This window comes from Hypanus sabinus, unplaced genomic scaffold, assembly GCF_030144855.1.
Source record: "Hypanus sabinus isolate sHypSab1 unplaced genomic scaffold, sHypSab1.hap1 scaffold_379, whole genome shotgun sequence".
Lineage (NCBI taxonomy): Eukaryota > Metazoa > Chordata > Chondrichthyes > Myliobatiformes > Dasyatidae > Hypanus > Hypanus sabinus.
The window spans coordinates 18,468-42,771 of NW_026781271.1; the positions used below are offsets into that span (position 1 = coordinate 18,468).

The following is a 24,304-nucleotide window of genomic DNA, read 5'->3' on the forward strand; positions in this document are numbered from 1 at the left end:
TTCCGGGGACGCCCGTTGTGTCCGCTGCTCCCGATGCGGCCGCCTCTACACTGGTGACACCAGCTCCTCCGCAGTTGTGCAGGGTAGGGTTGTTTCTTTGGGGGGCGGATCGATGTTATTGTTCCCTTTTGTGCGGGAGGGGTGGGTTTTGGGGGTTGATGATCGGGATGCCATTCTTTTTGATGCGGGGGGTGGGGTGGGCGTTTGATTTTTCTCTCTGAACGACTTTCATGCTCTTTCTTTGTTTTGTGTTTCTCTGAAGAAAAAAAAACGCGAGTTGTTTATGGATACCTGCTTTAATAATAAACTGACCTTAGAAGTATCAGCTCCCAGCGGGACCTCCCGGTGTCCAAACATTTTTATTCCGATTCCCATTCCCGATCCGACGTGTCAACCCATCCCTTCCTCTTGTGTCAAGTTAAGGCCACCCTCAAGGTCCAGGATCTGCACCTTATATTCCGTCTGGGTAGCCCTCGCCCCAACCTGATGGCATGAATATCGATTTCTGCTCCCGGTGAACAAATCTCCCTCCCTCCCACTCCCTCTCTTCCTCTCTGACTTCTCACGACTGTTGACTCTTTCCGATAGATGCTCCCGGGCCTGCTGACTTCCGCCACCATTTTGTTTGTGTTCCTCTGGATTTCCTGCATCTGCCGACCTTAAAGAGCAACCAGGAGAAAATCTGCAGATGCTGGAAATTCAAACAACACACACAGAATGCTGGTGGGACACAGCAGGCCAGGCAGCATCTATAAGGAGAAGTACTGTCGACGTTTCGGCCCGAAATGTCGACAGTGCTTCTCCTCATAGATGCCGTCTGGCCTGCTGTGTCCCAGCAGCATTTTGTGTGTATTATCTGCAGACTTTGCCGCGTTTCTGCTTTGCCTCTCCGTTGTCCCTTACGCCTCCGATCACAGGAGGCGCTGCAGGGATCGCTGGCCACTCGTGGCGATGTGCAGACCTCCGGCCCCTGGTGTCGCTGTACGGACCTCCGGCCACTGGCGACGATGTGCAGACCTCCGGCCACCGGTGGTGCTGCGGATAACCTCCTGTTAAACGCATGCGCAGAGCTGTCTGCAGCTGTTGTTGGGGGTTCTCCGACTGGAGCGGGGGTAAGTGGGGTCTGATCTCGGCGGATTTCTTTAAATTGGGGGCCGGTTGCATTGAGAAAGGGCCGGGCCCGAGCTCTGCGAGACGGCTGGAGCAGGGGTGCAATGCCAATCTTTTAGCTGCCGGAGCTGTACGAGCGGTGATTGATAGGTTCGTGGCCCAAGTTAGAAGGCCTAAAGTTATACAGCTCTCGGTACATGTACGTGCAGTTCAACTTCCTTACCCCATTCATGTGATGAGCACGTACACAAATTGGGTGTATGTGTGTGTGTATATATATAGGGCTTTTTATAATGTCAAACACTATACAAATATGAAAGAAATATATATGAATTCCAGAGCTGCACAGAAATACGGTGATAGCTAAGACATTAACAAGATTATAGCCAATCACTGCATTTCAGTATATAACTGGTACAATAAAACATATAACACTTAATTTAATAATACGATAAAGTATTGCACATTTGCATTCACTAATAATCAAAAAATATCATTCTCAAGCAAGTGGAGTAAAGAAAGTTGTTTGCTTAGAAGCCATAGGGTTGTTAGTAAGAAAAAAATTACTTTTGTATTAGCAAGTAATCCACGGACCACCACAGTCACAGCTCCAGGATTTCACCAAAAACGATCAAATATCTTAATGTTATTCCTGGCATTTCCCACCACCCCCATTCACCAACCCCTATCCCCAACCCCCACTTCCGTAAAATTCCCTCAATTTAATATGCAGCTGCTGTTAAATCCCACGCTTGTTTATTTTGACTTATTTTCTAACAGAGGTGCTGGAGTGGTGCTCCGGTGAGCTCCGGAGGTGCTCTGCACCCCTGTTTAGATCCAAGTAACATGGCCCCGGGGATCAAGCTGCCCCGGTTTATGAGGTGTTGAACGAGTATTTCTGGTCTGGGATCAAATGTTTGTTTCTGGAGTTCCTTTGGAAGCAATGCTGCTAATCTGAGGAGAGAATGAGTTTGTATTCCATCCCTCACAAGGACAGGCTGTGAGTAAATGGGCTGTTCTGTGTTAGAACCAGTAGAAATAGACCTGGGGGGGGTTCAGTGTTCGAACTGTGTTTGGGAATTCCTCCTCGCTGTCACCTGTCTGTCAGACAGTGGAAATCAAACAGAAACTCAGGTTGCTGGAGATCTGCACTAAAAATGATAAAATTTGAATCCATTCCGACAAATGATTGTGAATCTGAATCGTTAAATTCGTTACTCTCCCCACAGCAGTTCCTTACCTTTTGTGCGATTCTGGTGAATCCAGTTTCTTTTTATTCCATTCACTCTGGAATGGTTCAAATTTCCTGATTGTCTGTTATACTTGGGAGTGTGTTCAGTGCAGTTGTTGCTAATGAGATTCACGTGAATAATCTCAGGTATGATTGGCTTTATGTATGAGGAGCATTTGATGGATGGGGCTGTGCTCAATGGAGTTCAGACGGGGGCGAAAGGGGAGGGGGTGGTTAAGTAAACCTACCGAATGCTGAAAAGCCTGGATACAGTGGACATGGAGAGGATGTTTCCATTAGACGGAGAGTCTGTGATTTGACAGCACGGTCTCAGAATAAAGATGCTTCCCTTCAAAACTGTGATGAGAAAAATTTCTTCAGCCAAAAGATGACTGAACTGTAGAATTTGTTGCCACAGAGGTTGGTTGAGGCTGCCATTTGGGTATATTTATGACAGAGATTAATATATTGATTATTGCTAAGTAGGTTCAGGGTTACAGGAGGAAGGCAGGAATATGGTGCTGGAATAAATCTCAGCCACGGTTGAGTGGTGGGGCAGACTCAATGGATCGAATCACCTAATTCTGTTCCTGCATCTTACATCTTACCATGACTGAACGATTACTCCTTCCTATCCCATATCAGGTTTTGTGACGTGTCAGGGACAATTACAGATTTGTTCACTGAGATTGTTATATTTGTCTTGAATATTTAGATTTCAGTGAGCAGAAATATTTTGTTGTCCTTTGTATTGTTAACGTGCTTCATTATCTTTCGTGTTAATGTTAGACCTGCGGTGAGAGATTTATTGGAAGAAAAGCCCACAACTGGAAGCAAACCATGACTGAAGATGAGGGAACAGCAGCGAGTGAACCAGCCCGAGGACTGAGAGCACCGACTGGAGAGAAACCCTTCTGACACAGGGTTTCCATTGATTCAGTCAGGAGCAAGTTTGGTGAGTCTCATTTACTCAAACACTGGTCCTTTAGACATTACATGCCGTATATTCCAGAGTATAAGCCGACCCCCATTTTCAAGGTTAAAAAAGGGACTTTTTCATGTTACCTTTGTATAAGCTGACCCCTTTTATAAAGGTTTTTGATTTAATCAGAAACAATCACAAGATCTCACATGCCTGTACTCAGCTTTGCAGGATCCGGAACCTGAAAATTTTGTGAACCAGTACCTGCTAAGGAAACAGGCTTACACAGTGAAGAGCATTATAAGCAAATTCTTAATAAATAAATCAGGGAGGAAAGTTTTGGATTAGGTCTCCAATGGTGAAGAAGCCTCTGAAATGTAACCCCCGCAAAACCATTTAGCACCCATCGTAATCTCGTTAAAACATAACACGGGGTGGCGGGATCAGTACGTGCAATCAGTATTGAGTTTGCGACCGCCATGTACAAAAGATTAAAACGAGTGCGATGTGATGCTGGCTTCAAGCTGAAGGTTGTTGATTTTGCTAAAGGAACGAATAATTCTGCAGCTGCTAAGAGGTTTAGTGTAAACGAGAGAGAGTGAGAGAGTGGAGAAAGGCAGAGGACACGCTGAGGGAAATGCCAAAGAAGAAATGTGCAAACTGCAGGAAAACACGCCAGTGGCCAGAACTGGAAGAAAATGTCTTAGAGTGGGTGAATCACCAGCGATAGTCCGGATACATTGTTACCGGAGAAATGATTCGAGTTCAAACGTTGAAATGGGACGAAAAACACCGTGAGGTCAGCGAAAATTTCAAAGCTACGCGAAGTTGGTGCAGCCGATTTATGAATAGGCACGATCTTGTGTTGAGACGAAAAACAAAGATTGCTCAGAAAATTCCCGTGAGGTGTTGTTGTTTACGTTCAAAATCGCTGCCGGTTGCTTGACATGGGTTAAAGAGGTGTGGCGTCGACGTTCCGAAGGTTTCGGGAAGGAAAAGTCGCTGCTTGTCTGGGACGTGTTCAAAGCGCACTTGTCAAGTGAGACAAAAGCAGCATCAAAAGCTGAAAACAGGGACATTGCTGCTTTGATCTCCGTACTCCAGCCACTAGATGTACGATCCACAATGATCCCGCAATTCGTACTCTTCTTCAAAAATAAGTTATATCACAAGATTTATTTATTTCAATCTGTAACAATGCGTGGTTGCCGATTTACACCTGCCAGCGGGGAGGATTGATTTCTCTGAATTTGAGCAGCATCGTCAGGGGTGACCTTTGGAGAGGGGAGCGGGCGGCAGTGAACGTGAGAGGATCCACCGGAGAGGATCATCTCTGCAACAGTAGTCTGCCGTGTCTCCGCGCTGGGTTGGTTTCACCGGGACAAGACACCCAGTGAAACGACTGTTAATCGAAGAGTGTCCCAAGCATTTCAGACAGAGAGTAATTCCAATGTGTCGTCTTACCCGGAACACCGAAGACAGCGAGAATAGGGTAAAATGCAATCCTTCCATCCTGGATTGTTGGTAGAGCCATTTTTCGGATATTGTACAAAAGGTACCGCACTCCTTGCACTAAGGACCACTCGCCTGCGCTCTGAGCTTGCTGCCCTTTTATATATTAATCTACGCCTCGATAAAAATAAAACAACAGGCACAAAGGTTGCACAATGACTCAAGTTAGTTACAGTCAGTGAACAAACAAGGCGCCGTTTCTAATTCTGTGTTCTCTCGGCACCACACCGTCTAGCAAATTAGACAATCAGGAAGTTTTTAAAATGTTCCAGGCATTCCGCATTGAAATGCCAGTCGCCTAGTTCTGTTGATGCCTTGATATTCATTTTATTTAATATTAATTGTATGATATCTCGGTCCATATCTCTCAAAGCAAATGTTTGCTCAGTGCGAGCTCACGATTTATCCTGAACACAACCCCACGTTATGTGAGCATCACAGCGGGCTTGCACAGTCTGCATTAGTTGCCCAATAAATGTGTGGAACATACCTATTTCATCACCTTATTCCAACTTTGCTCATTTTTCTTTTTTTAAATTTATTTTTTATTGAATGTCATCATTGAACTGACATTTCCATAAGATGTATTTCAGACATTGTACAAATATATCATATAATCACGTATGTCACAAAACTCCACATAGTATTTATCTGAGGTAAACACTTATAGAAAACAGTCGAAAGAAAATAAAACAAGCAAATTGAAAAATAAACTATGTGCAAGTAGAGAGGGATTTTTTCTAACAACATATTCATTGATATGTGAGAATAAAATCAGGCCTGTGAGGCATTGTGTAGTTAACCCATTTTACCCAGTATGAATCAAATTGTTCCAGCTAATGATTAAAATATGCTGTTATCTTCTCCATTTTGAAAATGCCCATTGTAATTTCCATCCATGAATTTAAATGTGGGCTCTCCTGTGATAACCATTTCCCAGTAAGAGTCTTTTTACCAGCCACCAAGAGTATATTCATTAAATATTCATCTATTGTACACCATTCTTGAGGTAGATACACAAAATTTATGGTCTTACTCCCTAAGGGTATTTCACATTTAAAGATGTCTTGTAGTGTATTGTGTATCCCCCTCCAATAGTCTTTGATAACAGGACAGTCCCAAAAATATGATAATGATTTGCATTTTGATTTCCACAATTTCTCCAGCGAACAGGGAGGTTACTGTCATAATGGGATTTCTAAGAGGGTGTAATAAAATATCTTATCAAGTTATTTCCATCCGAATTCCCTCCATTTCTGTGAACTGGTACTCTTCCATTGATACCTCCCTATTATTGTCCATTCTTCCTCAGATATAATTATCCCTCCTTCAATCTCCCATTCTGTTTCAATGTATGAAGCCGAACCTGTTTTAAGATTTGACAAACCATTATACATGCTTGAAATTATTCTACTGCCGTTATCTGAATTATATGCTTTTCTAAATAGCTCTATCAAGCATGTACTTGCCTGGGTACATTTTTAAGCGTCCTATTAACATATTGTCGCATATGTAAATACCGTTAAAAATCCTGTTTTTCTAATCTTGTTTATCTCAACTAATCCATTAGATTGAGGGGGAAAATGGACTAAATGTTGTATGAACAAAGCCCCACTCACATGCAAGATGTTTCATGCATTCGCTACTGAATTGTGGACCACTGTCTGTGAAAACTTCATCAAGGACACCATGTCTTGAAAAAAACTGATTTCATGCATGTAATTACATTTTCTCTCATCTTACATTTCTCTTTAAGCATTTCAAAACTGAAGAGTGTTCCTTCTTTCATTATGTTGCAAGGAACTGTTATTCCTTTAGCTGCCCCATCCTTAAACCTAGCACCCAGAAAAAGAAAAAGAAATCAGAGTCCATCTTGCCATATCTTCCTTAATTTGTTTTATATAAAGGCTGATAATCACATTCTCATAATTTTACCAAATCTTTTGGCACAATGATGCCCAAATATGTGAAAGATTCTGTTTGCCATGCCCGGGGTATCAACTTCCTATTTCCCTTGGTGGGCTATAGTTATATGAAAGTAATTGGGTTTTATCTATGTTGATCTTGCACCCTGATATTGTACCATATTGTTCAAAGGATTGCATCAATTTAGGTAAAGGGTATGTTGCTTGCCCTAGATAGATCAAAATGTCATCAGTGTAACAAGCCAAATTATGCTCTGTACCTTTAATATTAATTCCTCTGATATCTTCATTTTGTCTGATGTATTGAGCTAATGGTTCCAGACACAGTGCGAAGAGTAGTGGTAACCATGCACAACCCTGTTTCGTGCCCCCTTTCTAGAGAAATACTATTTGATAAATATCCATTGATTTTAATCCATGCCATACACTTATGTCTTCAGCAGGACAGTAGCATCTGGTGAGCTGTTATTTGCACGACTACTTGGGACAATCCACGACGACAAAAAATAAATACTAAAAACAATAACGTACAAAATACAGGACTGCACTTGATCTAGCTCAAAGGTGATCAGCTGACTGCAGCTGACACTAAGGTAGAAGTGATGCAAAGTGGGCGCGATTTTAAATCAACTTCAGCAGGGAAATCATGCTACGAGAAGAATAAACACCAGAGAGACTGCAACGATGGTTGAGATTAGGAACAATTATCTAACCCAGTATTACAATGGCAAAGCAAGTGTGCGAAGAGCTGTTCAGGCAACAAGAGTTCCCTTTTACCAAAATTGCCGTTTCGGATGTAGGTATTTTGTTTTCTCTTTGAGACTGTGTATATTGTGGGTGTTTCTGACTGATCTCCTGAAAGTCCTGTTGCAGCAAAGACTTTGATTCTGTTCATGGTTTCGATACATCGTGAATAGTTGGGGTGGCCAGTTACATAAAGCGGCAGACGGCATAGTGGAAGGAAAGCCATCATTTCACTACTTAGGGCAGAAGGCTTGGTGGACGAGAGGCGAATTTTTCATGGTATGTTTAAAAGAAAAGCTGTGGCAAACGCGAGATTCTGATCATTTTAATGAGGTCCTATCAAGCAAATAGGTATCCTTATGGAAGCCTGAATAGTTTATTTTACTATTCTGAAAGCGTCGTCTTTGAGACCGGCGTGATACTGGTTACAGAGAAATGGCTGTAAGATGACCGGGTTCGGTGTTCATTATTACAGCATGTCAAAGAACAAGAGGCAGCACAGATGTTCAGTGGGAAACCCGAATAATCTTCATTGTTGATAGAGACGTAGCTGTAATGCAGAATATGTGTGATTTTCTAATCAGACAATGGGAATAGTAAACACAAAAGAGTCTGCAGAACTATTTGCTGGAAAAACCCAAATCGTCGGACGCCATCTATGGAGAGGAATTTCTTGACGCGAAACGTCGAATGTGTAATTCTCTGCATAGATACTGCCCTTCCTCCTAATTCGTCCAGTATTGTTATGGATTTTTCCCAGGGCTGAAACGGCTAACATGAGAGTGCACAGGTTCAAGGTGCTGGGAAGTGGGCACAGAGGAGATATCAAGGGTAAGTTATTTTTTTTACGCAGAGAGTGGTGAGAGCATGGAAAGGGCCTGGAGATGGTGGTGGAGGCGGATATGATAGGGTCTTTAAAGGGACACTTGGATAGGGACATGGATCTTATATAAATAGAAGGCTGTGTGTAACCATGGATAATTTCTAAAGGAAGTAGAGGTTCGGCACAAAATTCTTTGCCTGGGTTATCACAGAGTCATGGTATACACCAGCTTTAGATTCAAGTGCAATGGACCCGGGATCAAGCAGCACATGTTTATAAGATGTTGAGCTACTATTTATTTTCTAAGCTCAGATTTTTGCTTCTGGAGTTCCTTTGTTATTGCTGGAAATGTTTTCAGTACACTGGTGTTCACACAATTCACAAGAGTAATCTCAGGAATGAGAAGGTTTATGTACGGGAAGCATCTGATGACTCTGGGCCTGAACTCTAAGGAGTTCAGAAGTATAGAGGTGGACGGGATCTTATTTAAACCCACAGAATGCTGAACAGCCTGGAGTCAGGGAACATGGGGAGGATGTTTCCATCAGCCGGAACGTCTGTTATCTGAGAGGACAACCTCAAAATGAAGAAGTTTCCCTTTAAAACAGAGATGAGAGAAACGTCGTCAGCAAAAGAGTGGTCGGCCTGTGGAGTTTGTTTGCAACAGATGGTGGTTGAAGCTGTCATTTGGTATAAAAATGGTAATATATTATTGATCGATAGAGTAGGAATCATGTTTTGTTAGAACAACTATACGATTAATTCAATACAGCACGAGGCATGGCTAAAAGCAGCCTTTACAATTTTAGATTCATCATTTCAAAATGGCTACAGTTTTAACCTTTGTCACAATGTAACTCAGCGTGTGCTGCTGACTTTGGTATTTCCTTTTTCAGTTACTGTTGTTGAGCCTCTTCCTCCGTTTCCACGGTAACAAACCACGAGAACTGCAAGAAGTGTTGCACAATTTCATCGTTCTGTGTTCACTTCCTCTTTGCGTAGAGTCAGTAACCCCTGGAGCAACTTCAACGGAATGATAGTGGGAGGAAAGGATTCTGTAAGCATTAGCAGTGTGCAGTGAACACAGAAATATAGAAAACCTGCAAGCCCTTGGCTAACCCTGCTGTCAAAAATTTCCCAGGGTTAGCCATAGTCCGCTATTTTTCTAAGATCCAAGAGCCTCTGAAAGGACCCTACTCTGTCCGCCTCCACCACCGTCGCCAGCAGCCCCTTCCACGTACACACCACTGCCTGCGTAAAAGAAAAAAAAAACGTAGCCCTGACATTGCCTTGGTACCTACTTCCGAGCACCTTAAAATTGTGCCCTCTCGTGTTGGTCATTTCAGCCGTGAGAAAACGCCCCTGCCTACTCGCACGATCATTGCCTCTCATCATCTTATACACCTCTATCAGGTCACGTCTCATCCTCCATCTCTCCGAGGAGAAATGGACAAGTTCACTCAACCTATTCTCAGAAGGCTTGCTCTCCAATCCAGGCAACATTCTTATATATCCCCTCTGCCCCCTTTCTATAGTGTGCACATCGTTCGGTTAGCGAGGTGACCGGAACGGAGCACAATACTCCATGATGGGTCTTACCCGGGTCCTATATAACTGTACCATTACCACTCAGCTCTTAAACTCAGTCCCACGGTTAATGAAGGCCAATGCACTGTAAGCCTTCCGTAGCACTCAGCCAACCTACGCAGCAGCTTTGAGTGGCTTATGGACTCGGAGCCCAGGATCACAGTGATGCTCCACACTGCCAAGAGTCTGACCATTAATACTATATTCTACCATCATATTTGACCTAGCAAAATGAACTACCTAACACTTATCTTGGCTGAACTGCATCTGCCACTTTTCAGCCCAGCTTTGCATCCTATCGATGTCCCGCTGTAACCTCTGACAGATCCTCCACACTATCCACAATACCTCCAACCTAGGTGTCATTAGCAAATTTACTAACCTATCCCTCCACTTCCTCATCCAGGCCATTTCTAAAAATTGCTAAGTGAAGGGGTCCCAGAACAGAAGCACTAATCGTTGACTTGTATGCAGAATACGACCCATCTGCAACCACTGTTTGCCTTCTGTGGATAAGCCAATTCTGGATACACAACGCAAGGTCTCCTTGGATCCCATGCCTCCTTACTTTCTCAATAACCCTTGCATGGGGTACCTTATCAAATGCCTTGCTAAAATCCATATACACTACATAAACTGCTCTACTTTCATCAATATGGTTAGTCACATCCTTAAACACTTCAATAGGGCTCGTAAGTCATGATCTTACTTTGACTATTCCTAATCATATTACGCTTCCACAAATGTTCATAAATCAGGATCTCACAGGATCTTCCCCATCAATTTCCCAACCAGTGAAATAAATATCGTTGGTGTACAATTTCCTGGGCTCTCTCAATTCACTTTCTTGAATAAGTGAACAACATCCGCGAAACTCCAATCAGTTAATATCTGTCCAGTAAGGATAAACAAAACCTGTTCTTACAGGTAATTTAAAGTAGAAAAGAGAGATTTCTGGAAACTTACAGCAGATCTGCAGCATCTTGGATAGCCCCAGATCTGAAACTGTGTCTTCACCATTTCCCCTTTCACAGATGTGGCCTGATCTACTGCGTTGCCAGCATTTTCCATTTTAAAATTTTACATTGAGTTTCTGCAACCCTGAGGGAAACATCACAGCCAACTGTGCTGTGCAAGATCCCACACAGCAAGAAGATAGTGATCAAATGTCCACAGTTTAGCTGCTGGAGACAAGCTGAAGTGTATCCGCATCCTCTCACAATCTACAGACCGGTGAACCATCCTGAGCAACAGCGCAGGCAGAAGACCCTTAGGTTAGGTTCCCGTCCCACCTCAGTCTGTGAATCGGAAATGGCAGGAACACAACGTCAAATAGCCGGCAACAAGTCGTCTGTGTGTGGCTGATAATCAGACATACGGGAACAGACAGAGGCCGGCAGACGTGTGCAGAGCGAAGGGATCGAAGAAATGAGGATCGGGCACAAACATGTGGCTGAGATTGAAGAGCTGCCGTCATCTTGTTGATGGTTTAAGGGACAGAATGGCCACCTCCTCCTGTTTCTCACTTGATGTTTCAGTGTTCCTGTCCAGTGAGGCTCCGGAGGAATGTAAATAGAAACTAGTGTTTATAAACATAGAAGTGTTTTCAATGAAACCTGCATAACTCCTGTTGGAGTGGGAATTCCGTATCGGACCGGGATGGGAATTGATCCCGTAACTCTAAGAACCGGGTGGTGGAGTGATCGGGACATGGAAGATGCAGAGGGAAAAATTGAAAATTGTAGTTGGTGTAAATACGAAATAAGGTGTAAAATGCGGCAGGTAGGTCGGGCAGCGTGTAAAACCGGTTCAGATGGGAGACCCTCCTCCCGTCACATGATCCTGTTTCTCACTCCCATTTCATACGCCAATCTGCAGCACGTGAGGGTTCCGCCGTCGAAGCTCCGCCCCCGCTCTCACAGTCCCCGGATGGGCGGTGGTTTTTTTTTTCTATTCTCTGTTGAAGCGGATCATCGGCTGGGAGCCGGAGGACAGATCTCGTCTGGGGAACAATTTGATCAAGTTCTCATCGGTCAGTATTGAGGCCGGTCACTCGGGGTGAACGCGACCGACAATTTCCCATAGGTGAGTACTGAGGCCGATCCCGGTGTGGGGGGGGGGGGGAGGGGGGGAGATGTTGGGCAGTGAGTCCCGTTAACTTCCTTGAACTGGCGGCCTCGTTCCACTTCCTGGACACAAACCGCAGGGGTCCGTCCGGGTTGTAGGTCCTTCACACTAAAACGCCTGAGAGCAGCCGCCGCTCAGCCCCTGGTGTTCTGGTCCCAGGAGGGGGTGAGGTGCTGATGCCGAGATTGAACCCATCCATTGAGATGTACCTGGGGAACTTTACTTCCAACAACTGGCCAGTTATCGGATCCAAGCTCCAGATGGATCGAAGCCTGGGGTCGATAATTGCTTTACATATTCCCAACACACTGAAAGCGGCCATTCGTCCGGCATTGATTGTATGGAGTGTATTACACCAGGGTCAGAATGAACTGATAACCAACAAACATTTTAGCGTGTTGCTGGTATTTTACAATCAGTTACCATCTGTGCATAATATAAAGAGGAGGGATAAAGCTACAGTTGCAGGAAATTTAAAGTAAGAAGACGAAAATACTGGAAAAGCCGATCGACAGCATCTTGGACAGTTGCAATTCAGATGAAAGATCTTCCACCATTTCGACTTTCACGGATGTAACCTGACGTACGGAGATCCCATATTTTTCTACTTTATAATTTTATATTTTCTTCCTGCTACATTCAGCGGAGGCATGGCAGACAGCTGTGCTGGACAAGCTCCCACACAGCAATGCCATTGTGATCAAACCTGCTCAGTTTAGTTGTTGGAAACAAGCTGAAGTGTATCTGCATCCTCTCACAATCTACAGACCGGTGAACCAGCCCGAGCCCCGGCCCCGGCAAAGGGTCTTTAGGTTCCAGTTCAACATCAGTTTGTGAATCGGAAATGGCAGGAACACCACGGCAAATCGCCGGCACCAAAACGTCTTTGTATGGGTCATAATATTGGGTTAGTGACTCTGCGGGTATGGAACTGGCAGTATGGAAGCTTCAGTCCAGGTCGGCAATTCTACATCTGGATTGGAATTTCCTCAGTCTGCCGTGAAGCTGAAGCCCCGGTCGGCTGGACATTGATTGTGGGGAAATTGTCATCTGCACCACTCAGTGGGACATCATATCTGACAAGTATTCTGGAAACTTTTGAAGAGCTAACTGAAGATAGATAAAATAGAGCAGTGATGTTATGTACCTGTGGGTATCTTATAACAGTCAGGTGACCATGATGTAATTGAAGCTATGCTGGAGATGAGTTAATGGTCTTGTGATGGGGGAGTGATGTAATTTTCCCCCCAGTGAGAGGTCATGTGATAGTTTCCCCCCCCCCCAACCCCATCCTGTGACGTGGGCAGTTCGTGGTTGAATATGGTAGTGACTCCACGTTTCTGTGTATTCGGATGTTATGACGCAGATTCATTTAAAAGTGGAGTTTCACTTTCTGCCTTAAGTCAATGGTTATTGCCGTCAGTTTTGCCATAATACTGCCAGTCCAGTCATTGGAGAGTGAAGATTTGAAGTTCGGTAAGTTAATGATCGAGGAAAGTTGATTTCGACGGTCAAGCAGGTTCGACCTTGTTTGATTCTCATTCGGAAGGAATTTGTCAGCTATGTCCATGGTAACTCCTGTTCTGTCGGTAGAATAGAGGGTTGGGTAAAGTTTCGCCAAAGAAAGGTCAGTGTCTTTAAGCCGTTTCATTTTCTTCATTATGAATCCTTGGATCAAAACATACTTTGTCTGGGAACAGCAATAACACAACGTGAAAGAGAATTTAAATGGTTTCAAGAAGTGTCTCCTAAGCGACTGGGTAAAATTTTGGATTTTCGTATTACTACTTATGAGAACTGTTTTTGCTTTACCGTTTTAAGGACTGTTTTCGGATTCTCGCTTTAAGAACTGTTCGAGCTGCCACATCGCAGCTGACTTCCGGTTGTTAGTCTTTTGTTTACTTTTTGTTTTTTTTTAGCAGTGTTTAAGAAATGTTTTATTTGTTATAAAAACTCTGTTTCAATCATATATTCATTGTTGCTGGATTGTAACATATTCATCTGACCTTTGGAAAAGTCTGTAACAAGATCCGGCATGGCAGCTCACCTGGAAGGATAGGTCACGTGGGATTCTCGTGGAGCTGGTGAGCTGGATTCACACCGGGTTCAATGACAGAAAGCAGAGGGTGATGACTGAAGATGGATTTAACGAATGGATGTCCGTGACGAGTGGGAAGTGCATGTCAGTGTCGAGGCCTCGTTAATTAGATATTCATGACATTGATTTGTATATGAATGTACATGGCATGGTTAGAAAGTTTGATACTAAATTCAGGAGTCTGCTTCATATTGCAACAGGTTACAATGACTTTTCCCAACTTGCTGTTTCGGATATATGGCGGGTCTACATTGTGCTTAACAAGGTACCATTAACCTATCTGATAATAGCCAGGTGATATGTCCAAAGAAATCTTAACCGAGTTTAGATGATAATAATGGTCTTAAAGTTCTGCCGGAGATAGCATAGTGGTTCAGAACAAGATGCCATGATGCTATGTGTGAGATTGCATTGTTCAGGATGTCAGAGTGATTCTATATAGACTCAAACCATGCATTGCCACTGGTGTCAATGCCAGGGGATGAAAAACTGAAAGGAGATGGTGAGAATCAGGTGTGACTGAGAAATCTGTATAATTCAGTGACGAGAGGAATGGATGTCCCATTAATCGGCAGAAATGTTTCAACCCACACTGCTGTAACGGCTGTCCATTACTCACCATCCACCAGTGGTAGGAGGGCCAAAGCAGTGGGCGCTGTCTGCTCAACCTGCCTTGCCATTGCATTGACACATCACTCCCGGTCGAGGACACAAGATTGGCTCCGAAAAGGGAATTGTGTGCAATATAGCACGTAGGTACCCCGGAAGTCCCGGCACGTTGTACAATAGATGGAGAGAGCGGAAATCGATGGGCTCAGCTGGATCAGGCCCTGTCAAGGCTTCAGTGGACAGGCCCAAGATGTTTGGAAGTGTTTGCCTCAGTTTAAAAACAAAACAGTGTTCTCCTGTAAACCCCAATTAATGTTTGACCCTCCTGTTATTTGTTTTGTTACAGAGAAACAAAAGCTGATCACACCTGTCCTCACAATGGGTCAATGCGCGGGCAGGCGAGGACTTCCAGTGTCGTCAACATCGGGAAAGGACACGGGTATGTTGGCGAATTATTTTAATTTATAAATACTCTGCTGATTCTGCGGCTGTATTTAATTCAATATTGGGAATTCTTGACCAATTTGTTTCTTCAATTTTAATATTCAAATCACTTTCCCATTTTTGTCTTGACTTATGGACTCCTTGCTTAATTACCTGTCTTTGAATCAAATTATACATGCAAGATATAAATTATTTGATATTTCCTTTTTGAATTAAAATTTCTATTTCATTAGATTTCGGCAATAACATTGTTTGACCTAATTTTTCTCTTAAATAAGCCTTTAATTGAAAGTAACAAAATAAAGTGTTGTTTGATATTTTATATTTATTCTTTAATTGATCAAATGACATTAATATTGCAGTTACTTGGAAATCGGATACACATTTAAGTATAGATTCTTGGAAGAAAGAAATCTATGGTTGTATTCCATTAGAAAAAAATACTTATAATTTAAGAGATAAATATGAAACATTTTTGAAAATTTGGAGCCCTTATTTACAAAAGACAGGATTAAATATATAGATGCTCTGAAGATGAAACAATTGGTTATTAGGGGAAAGAAATAAATATACATATTAAAGTTATTACGAATTCCATGGAGCATGTGGAGATCTTCCAACAACCAGGCATTCATTCATTCATTCATTCTTTCTTTCTTTCTTTCTTTCTTTCTTTCTTTCTTTCTTTCTTTCTTTCTTTCTTTCTTTCTTTCTTTCTTTCTTTCTTTCTTTCTTTCTTTCTTTCTTTCTTTCTTTCTTTCTTTCTTTCTTTCTTTCTTTCTTTCTTTCTTTCTTTCTTTCTTTCTTTCTTTCTTTCTTTCTTTCTTTCTTTCTTTCTTTCTTTCTTTCTTTCTTTCTTTCTTTCTTTCTTTCTTTCTTTCTTTCTTTCTTTCTTTCTTTCTTTCTTTCTTTCTTTCTTTCTTTCTTTCTTTCTTTCTTTCTTTCTTTTCTATAGGGCAGTTAGGGGGGAGGGGTTAAGGGGAGGGGGTATGGGTTATATACATTGTTTTTTCATACTTTGTAACCATTTAAAAATGCAATAAAAAAAGTTTAAAAAAAATAAATATTGGGAATTCACAAAGTGTTTGTGAAAACTGATCAGAGAGATAAGAGAGAGAGTTAACATTTCTGGGGGAAATACAGTCAAACGTAGAAGGTGTACAATTACCGTCTGCTGCTGCTCCTCTAACAGATCGTGATGCACATTAAAATAGCGAGTTACTCTAGATGACATGGCATTCTGCAGATGCTGAAAGTTTTGGGCAATAAAAAGACACAAAAAATATTGGCAGAACTCAGCAGGTCAGGCAGCATCCATGGAGAGTAATAAAGATTTGACATTTCGGATGAGGACCACAATGAATGGAAGGTAACGTGGCAATATCTAGAATCTCTGATCCCTCATTTCCAGTCCGATGAAGGGCCTTGGCCCGAAATGTTGATTGCTTATTCTCCTCCACAGATGCTGCCTGACATGCTGAGTACCTAAAGCATTTTATGAGATTCTCCAGAGATTTACTGAGGAAGGGATTGACCAGGCAGGCAGACAGTAACCCAGAGCAAAGCCATGGTGATGGGCAGCACCAGGGGAGTGATGACGCTGGGTTACTATATTCTTAGGAATAAGTAGAGTCCTTTCCAAACAGAGAGGGATATTCCTGGGGACACGAAAGAGCAGCCTTCAACAGATGAAACTATACCCGCTCCTACAACACCGGCGCCACCGATCCCCCGGCCAAAGCCCGTTCCACCCCACCTCTCCCCCCCCCCCCCCACATCCCCATCCCCATATACATATATTTCGGACTGTGTTTGGTGATCTTTAGGTTCCAACGATAAAGTTACTGTCCAGTATGAGGTCCGTAATTTCTTTAATGCTCCTCATGTTCCTTCACAGGTCCGGGCTCAGTGATCACCGAGCTCCTGGCAAGCTGGGATGATTTCCAGCTGCTGCAGTTGACAGACTTCTACCGGGACAGGCTGGAGCAGGCGATGGAAGGACGGGTTCACGGAGTGAGCCTGGCGTTAAAGGCTGAGAAACAGTTCAGCGGAGAGGAACATCGGGTGAGTGGGAGGGAGAATGGGTTTGAATTTTCCCACATCACAGGACTGATGGCTGTTGGAACTGACTCAACGGATATGAAATTAGATAAAAGAACAACTGGGAAATAAATACTCCACATGCAATCCGGATCATGTGAATCTGAACCAGATATGGAAAGAGTTGAAAAGAACCCACGGACTGGTGGGGAGCTGCTCGATGTTCAGAGTGAGTAACAGCATTAATTGCAAATATGACAGGAAGTTTCAATGTGAAGAATGTACAGAGTGACGGCAGGATGTCAGTGAGAACCGGAACATCATCAGTGAATGCCACAGGAGCCTGGGTGTGTTCAGTTCTGGGTGGAGATAATTCTGTTACAATCTGTGACTCCATGCAGTGTGAATCGGGGAACATTGCCATGTTGTAACGTGTAATCACTGAGAAAACCTCTACTGGAAAAGGGAAGTGAAAGGTGTCAGATGTCACCCAGTAATCCGCTGTCATGTTGGACACTGGCGGACTGAGGAGATGAATCACATCATAAGTTCTGCAACTTCTCTGAGGCTGTTCATTCTGTTATATAAAATAAAATCATCCAGTTTTATTTCTTCCTCTGTGATCGTTATTTTATGGTGTCTGTTTTACACCGTCAAATCCAGTGAGGGATTATTTATGGAATTGGAGCCACGTCAATGAAGCGGTCACAGACCAGCCAGGATCTCATTGACTGGTGGACCAGGTTCACAGTGAATGTCCCTCCCTGTGCTCTGCACTCAGAATGTACAGTCCATGTCCAGACTGGTTCAGCACCCGTCCGGGTGACTGCTCAGTCTGATCCCGTTACACAGCACATCATTTACTTCTCATTCTCTGTGTGAATCTGTCAGTCGCCAATATGTTCACTGTTACTCTTCACAGAAAATTTCTGATCTCGCTGATAAGGGAGAGCGGGCGGACAGTTCTAAACTCCTCCTGAGCCTGGTGATGGAGAAAGGCTCCCGTGCCCAGAGGGTGATGTGGGAAACCTTTGTGAAAATGTGGAATGATGTTCCAATGTTGGACAAAATTCTGAACGAAATACAGATATATGGTGAGAAAATATCAGAGATTAATTCAAATTTGGATTGAATATAGCACACTTTAAAATTTTACACATCATTCCCTCAATGTGTTTAAATTCAAACAGGTTGTGATCACTCCCATCGATCAAACACCGCTCAAGGTTTAATCAAGGTTCTCAGTGAGCTGAAAGGTAAGTGAACGTGCATTGAACATTGAAGAGTATAACACAGGAATAGGTCATTAGTCATATAATATTGTGCCGAACCAGCTGAGAGGTAAATCTACATAGCCGAACTCTAATCTCTCCTTCCTGCACCATGTCCATACTCCTTCATCTTCCTTACATCCATGTGTATATCCAAACGTCTCTAAAAAGCTTCTAATAATTTGTCTCTATCACCTTACCGGGCAGTGCGGTCCATGCAGCCACGGCTCTCTGATGAATAAAAAAGCTCTCCCTCACATCCTGCTTCATTCTACAGCATCTCACCTTCAATACATTCCCTCTGGTAAAAGACATTTCAACCGCGACAAACTGGTGATCGCTGTCCACTCACAGAGAAACCAAGGGTTATGGGATCGCAGCAAGGAAGGAGAAAATGACTGAAAATATCTCTAAATAATATTGCAATTAGTTAAACTGCGACCGTCTGGATGGAAAGCTCACTACATCTACACTACACTACTGTGAAAACGGAGCCCGGGGCAGTTCCTGGGCTCAAGACATTGTGAGGCTTCATCACTGCAGACTGAGTTAGATCACTCAAATGCACATTTAACAGAGGAGAGAGCTTAGGAAAGACAAACATCACAAAACTTATTAATATTGCATCAGCCCATGTTTTACCTGATTATTCAAAGCTCTCAACAGAAATATAAGGAACCTCCGCCAGAACCCTTGTTCTGTCTCTCTCAATTACAAGAACAAATTCCAAAGATGATAATTTAAATATGGGACCAGAGTGAGATGAATCAGGATGTTTACAAACTACTCACCTCTGTTAATGCTGTTCCAGTCCACATCATATCAATGAAACCCCTCAGTTTCTCTGCACCATGGGTTTGGTAAATCGCTACAACCTTTTCTTTTACTATTCCTCATGTTGTTTGCTGAGGGAACAAACACGACAGTGAAATTCCTACAGCCATTTCTGTACATGAAACAGAATCTCTCCATGATTATTGAAGAACACCATTTCTACCACTGTCATATTCTCTAAAGAAAATATGTCTACAATTAATGTTTTCCTACGCTTCCAATTACAGCCGAACACTTTGAATGGAGACCCCACACACCCCTGACAGGGTTCAGACACACTGCGAGACGGCACACAACCTCTGACAGGGTTCTGACACAGTTTGAGACCCCACACACCCCAGAAACGGTCCTGACACACTGTGAGACCCCACACATCTCTGACATGGTCCTGACACACTGTGAGACCCCACGCACCCCAGACACGGTCATGACACACTGTGGTAAGGTCTTCTCACATTATGAGACCTCACAGTTCGCTGGCATGGTCCAGAAACTCTGTGAGACCCCATATATCGCGAGCAGGGTCCTGACACACTTTGAGACCACACTCATCGCTGGCAGGTCCTGACACACAGCCAGACACCAGACAACCCTGACAGGTTCTGGGCATACTGTGGGACCACACACACCCCTGACAGGGTCCTGACACATTGTGAATCCCCACCCACTAATGACAGGGTCCTGTCACACTGTGAGACCCCACAAACACCTGGCAGGGTCCTGACACACAGTGAGACCACACGGACACCCAGCAAGTTGCTGATACATAGAGAGACCCACGCACTACTGACAGGATCCTGTCACGCTGTGAGACCCCACACACCCCTGACAGGGTTCCGACACAGACACCCCACACACCCCTCGCAGATTCCTGACACACTGGGAGACCCCACACAGACCTGACAGGTTACAGGTACACTAGGAGACCCCCACACACCTCTGAAAGCATCCTGATACACTGAATCCCCACACACACCTGACTGGTTCCTGACACACTGTCAGACAGCTCATACCCCTGACAGGGTCCGGACACACTGTGAATCCCCACCCACTAATGACAGGGTCCTGACATACTGTGGGACCCCACACACCTCAGACAGTGTCCCAACACACCATGAGACACCACTCACCACTGACAGGGTTCTGACACATTGTGAAGCCTCTAACACCCCTGACAGGGTCCAGTCACGCCTTTAGACACCACAGAACCTTGGCAAGGTCCTGATGCACTGTGAGTCTCCACACAGCTCTGACAGGTTCCCAGTACTCTGTGAGACCCTACAGATCCCTGACACACTGAGATCAGATCTTATCAGGGAGATTATTGTAATGATCCCTTATGAGGCAGCTAGGGACTTCATAATAGAATAGGAAACGCAATAAAATGTAGCAGAAGTGAGAGGAAAGCTAGTTGATTTGGAAGCTTCTAAAATCTAACAATAGGTAACAAAAAGAAGCATAAAGAAGGGATGAAGACAAAAGAAATAAGTTATAGTCTATCACACAGAAAATGATGGAGAAACTCAGCACATCTATGGAGAAAGTAGAGTAAACGTTTCGGGCTGAGAACATTCGATGGGACTGGAGATAAAACGCTGAGGAGTCGATTTGAAAGCTGGCGGGCGGGGTGGGAGGGGAGAGAGAAATGCCAGGCGATAGGTGAAATTTGGAGGAGGAGGGATGAGCAAAGAGCGAGGAAGTTGGTTAGTAAAAGAGACAGAAGGCATGGAAGAAAGGAAAATAGTGGGTGGAGAGAGCAAAAGAGGGAGGCGTAGTTGATCTCGGTATGGTCTGTTGTCTCTCGATGAAACCAGTGCCGAGCGTCTGCACTGTGTCCGCCAGAACAAGCCTGATCTCCCAGTGGCCACCCATTTTATTTCCACTTCCCATTCCCATTCCGATACGTCAGTCCATGACATCCTGCACCGTCAGGATAATGCCACACTCGGGTTGGAGGAACAACACCTTTTGAGCAGCGTCCAACCTGATGGCATGAATATCAATTTCTTAAGATTCCAGAAAGGCTTCCTCTCCCCCTTCACCGTTCCCCATGCCCTCGTACGTCTCACATGTTATCCCCTCGCCTGTCCATCGCCTCCCTCTGGTGACCCTCCCCACCTTTTCCTTGCTTCCATGGCCTCCTGTCTCTATCAAGAATCAACTTCATACACTTTGCTTCATCCCCTCCCCTCCAAGTTTCACCTGTCACCTGTCACTTCTCTCTCCCTCCGCCCCCTCCCCCTCCACCTTCCGAATCTACTCCTCAGCTTTTTGTCTCCCGTCCTGCCGAAGGATCTCGAAAGAAAACGTCAGCTGTTCCACAGCTGCTGTCTGGCCTGCTGAGTCCCTCCAACATTTTGTGTGTGTTGCTTGGATTTCCAGCATCTGCAGATTCTCTCTTGTTTGTGGAATTACAGGCCAGTTTGCCTAACCTAAGTGATTGAAGCGTTGGAGTCTATCCTCCTCATATGTTACACTACCACCCAGCTTTGTGTCATCTGCAAATTAGCCAATGTTCCTTTTAATCCCTTCATCTAAATCAGTAATGTATATTGTAAATAGCTGCGGTCCCAGCACCAACCCTTGTGGTACCCGACGAGTCACTGTCTGCCATTTTGAAAAGTACCCATTAATCCCTGCTCTTTGTTTCCTGACTGCCAATCAATTTTCTATCCATGTAAATACCCTACCCCCAATACCATGTGTTTTAATTTGCCCAATAATCTCCTATATGGAACCTTATCAAAGGCTTTCTATAAGTCCAGGTACACTACATCCACTGGCTCTTTCTTGTCCATTTTCATAGTTAGATCCTCAAAAAATTTCAGAAGATCAGTCAAGCATGATATCCCCTTCGTAAATACATGCTGACTCGGATCCTGTTACTGCTATCCACATGTACCGTTATTTCATCTTTTATAATTGCCTCCAGCATCTTCCCTACCACTGATGTCTGGCTAACTGGTCTATCATTCCCTGTTTTCTCTCTCCCCTCTTTGTTAAAAAGCGGGATAACTTTAGCTATCCTCCAATTCTCAGGAACCGATCCTGAATCTATAGAACATTGGAAAATAATTACCAATGCGTCCATGATTTCTAGAGCCACCTCCTTAAGTACCCTGGGATGCAGATCATAAGGCCCTGGGGATTTATCAGCCTTCAGTCCCATCAGACTACCCAACACCTTTTTCTGCATAATGTGAATTTCCTTCAGTCCCTCCATTATCCTATGTCCTCTGGCCACTATTATATTTGGGAGATTGTCTGTGTCTTCCCTAGTGAGGACAGATCCACAGTATCTGTTCAACTCGTCTGACATTTGCTCACTCTTCATAGTAAATTCACCTGTTTCTGCCTTCAAGGGCCCAACTTTAGTTTTAACTAACTTTTTCCTCTTCACATACCTAAAGAAGCTTTTACTATCCTCCTTTATAGTCTCCGCATATTGCCTTTTTTAGTAATCTTTTATTGTTCTTTAAATGTTCCCAGTGCTCTGGCTTCCCGCTCATCTTTGCTATGTTATACTTCTTCTCTCTTATATTTTATACTCTCCTTGACTTCCCTTGTTAGCCACGGTGAGAATCACTGATCCTGCTGCTCCCTCTCAAATTGTAGATTAAAACTTAACATATTATTGGCTCCTTTACCTAGAGTTCCCTTATCAAATCCGGTTCATTACACAACACTACATCCAGAATTGCCTTCTCCCTGGTAGGCTCCAGCACAAGCTGCTCTGAGAATCCATCTAGAGACCCTCCACCAACTCCCTTTCTTGGGGTCCAGTACCAATCTGATTTTCCCAGTCTACCTGTACGTTGCAATCCCCCATTACAACTGTAGTATTACCTTTGCAACATGCTAATTTTAGATCTTTATTCAACTTGCACCCTATATCCAGGCTACTATTTGGGGGTCGGTAGATAACTCCCATTAGGGTCTTTTTGCCCTTACAATTTCTCAGTTCTACCCATACTGACTCTGCATCTCCTGATTCTATGTCACTCCTTGCAAGGGACTGTATTTCATTCCTCACCAGCAGAGCCACCCCACCCCGTCTGCCCACCTGTCTGTCCTTCCGATAGGATGTATATCCTTGAATATTCATTTCCCTGCCCTGGTCCTCTTGCAGCCATGTCTCTGTTATTCCTACAACATCATACTTACCAACTTCCAACTGAAATTCAAGCTCATCTATATATAATACTTTTAATCCATTACTCCCCTTCTTGTCACATTGGTCCTATTGCACTTGGCCATACTCTCCGATCCCCTCCTGAGCTTTCTGCCCCGTAAATTCTGATGTCTTTCTTAACTTTTCTTATTCACTCTTTCCCTTTAATTCCATCCTTATATTTCCAGTTCATCTCCTCCCCACACTTATTAGTTTAAACATATGCGTGTTGCAGTGGCAAACCTGCCTGCCAGAATGCTGGTCCCCTGACTGCTAAGGTGCAACCCGTCCCTTTTGTACAATTCATCCTTACCCCGAAACTGATCCCAGTGGTCTAAGAATCTAAAACCCACAGCTCTGCCAGTCGTCTGTCTCTTTGGCTTTGCTTCAGTGCCAATTTTTGACTCGCAGACCCGTCCACCTCTCAGACTGGCAGTGTCTTCTGTCCCAAGCTTCCAAGAGGGTGAACATGATTTCAAGAGGCACATCCCCCGGGGTCTCCTGTACTTCAAGCTTCCATCTCTTCCTCATCGTTGCCCCCGTTCTCTCCTCTGTTATCTTCGGATGTAACGATTTCACTGTAGGTCCTGTCCAGAAAACTCACGTTTTTCCTGGATGAACCTGAGGTCATCCAGTTTCCTCTCCAGTGCCCTAACACGGTCTTTCAGGATCTGAACCTGGACACGCTTTTCACAGTTGTAGCAGCCGGAAACACCATCAGTGTCCCTGACCACCCACATCAGGCAAGCATCACACTGAACCAATTTACCTGTCATCTCTTCACCACCTCTCACCCTCACCAACTGTGGCGTAGTCTCCTCCCTCAGCTTCCTCACCAAAGACTCGCCCTTTCCTC

General features: G+C 43.9%; 1 protein-coding gene across 3 annotated transcripts in view; it reads left to right on the plus strand.

The window, feature by feature from the left end:
* The first annotated feature begins 895 nt into the window (after positions 1-895).
* LOC132388688 (NACHT, LRR and PYD domains-containing protein 3-like) overlaps positions 896-24,304 on the plus strand; it is a 28,379-nt gene continuing 4,970 nt past the window's right edge. Inside the window, exons 1-6 of one of the 3 annotated variants that reach the window (XR_009510314.1) lie at positions 896-1,112; positions 3,131-3,296; positions 15,035-15,127; positions 17,030-17,196; positions 18,095-18,266; positions 18,363-18,428. Coding sequence is in view for 2 of the 3 variants with exons in the window: in XM_059961063.1 (XP_059817046.1) it covers positions 15,067-15,127; positions 17,030-17,196; positions 18,095-18,266; positions 18,363-18,428 (466 nt within the window). In the remaining variant the exon portion in view is untranslated. Of the gene's footprint in view, positions 1,113-1,160; positions 1,310-3,130; positions 3,297-15,034; positions 15,128-17,029; positions 17,197-18,094; positions 18,267-18,362; positions 18,429-24,304 lie in introns of those variants that run through there. The other 2 variants (XM_059961063.1, XM_059961064.1) reach the window with 2 other exon arrangements.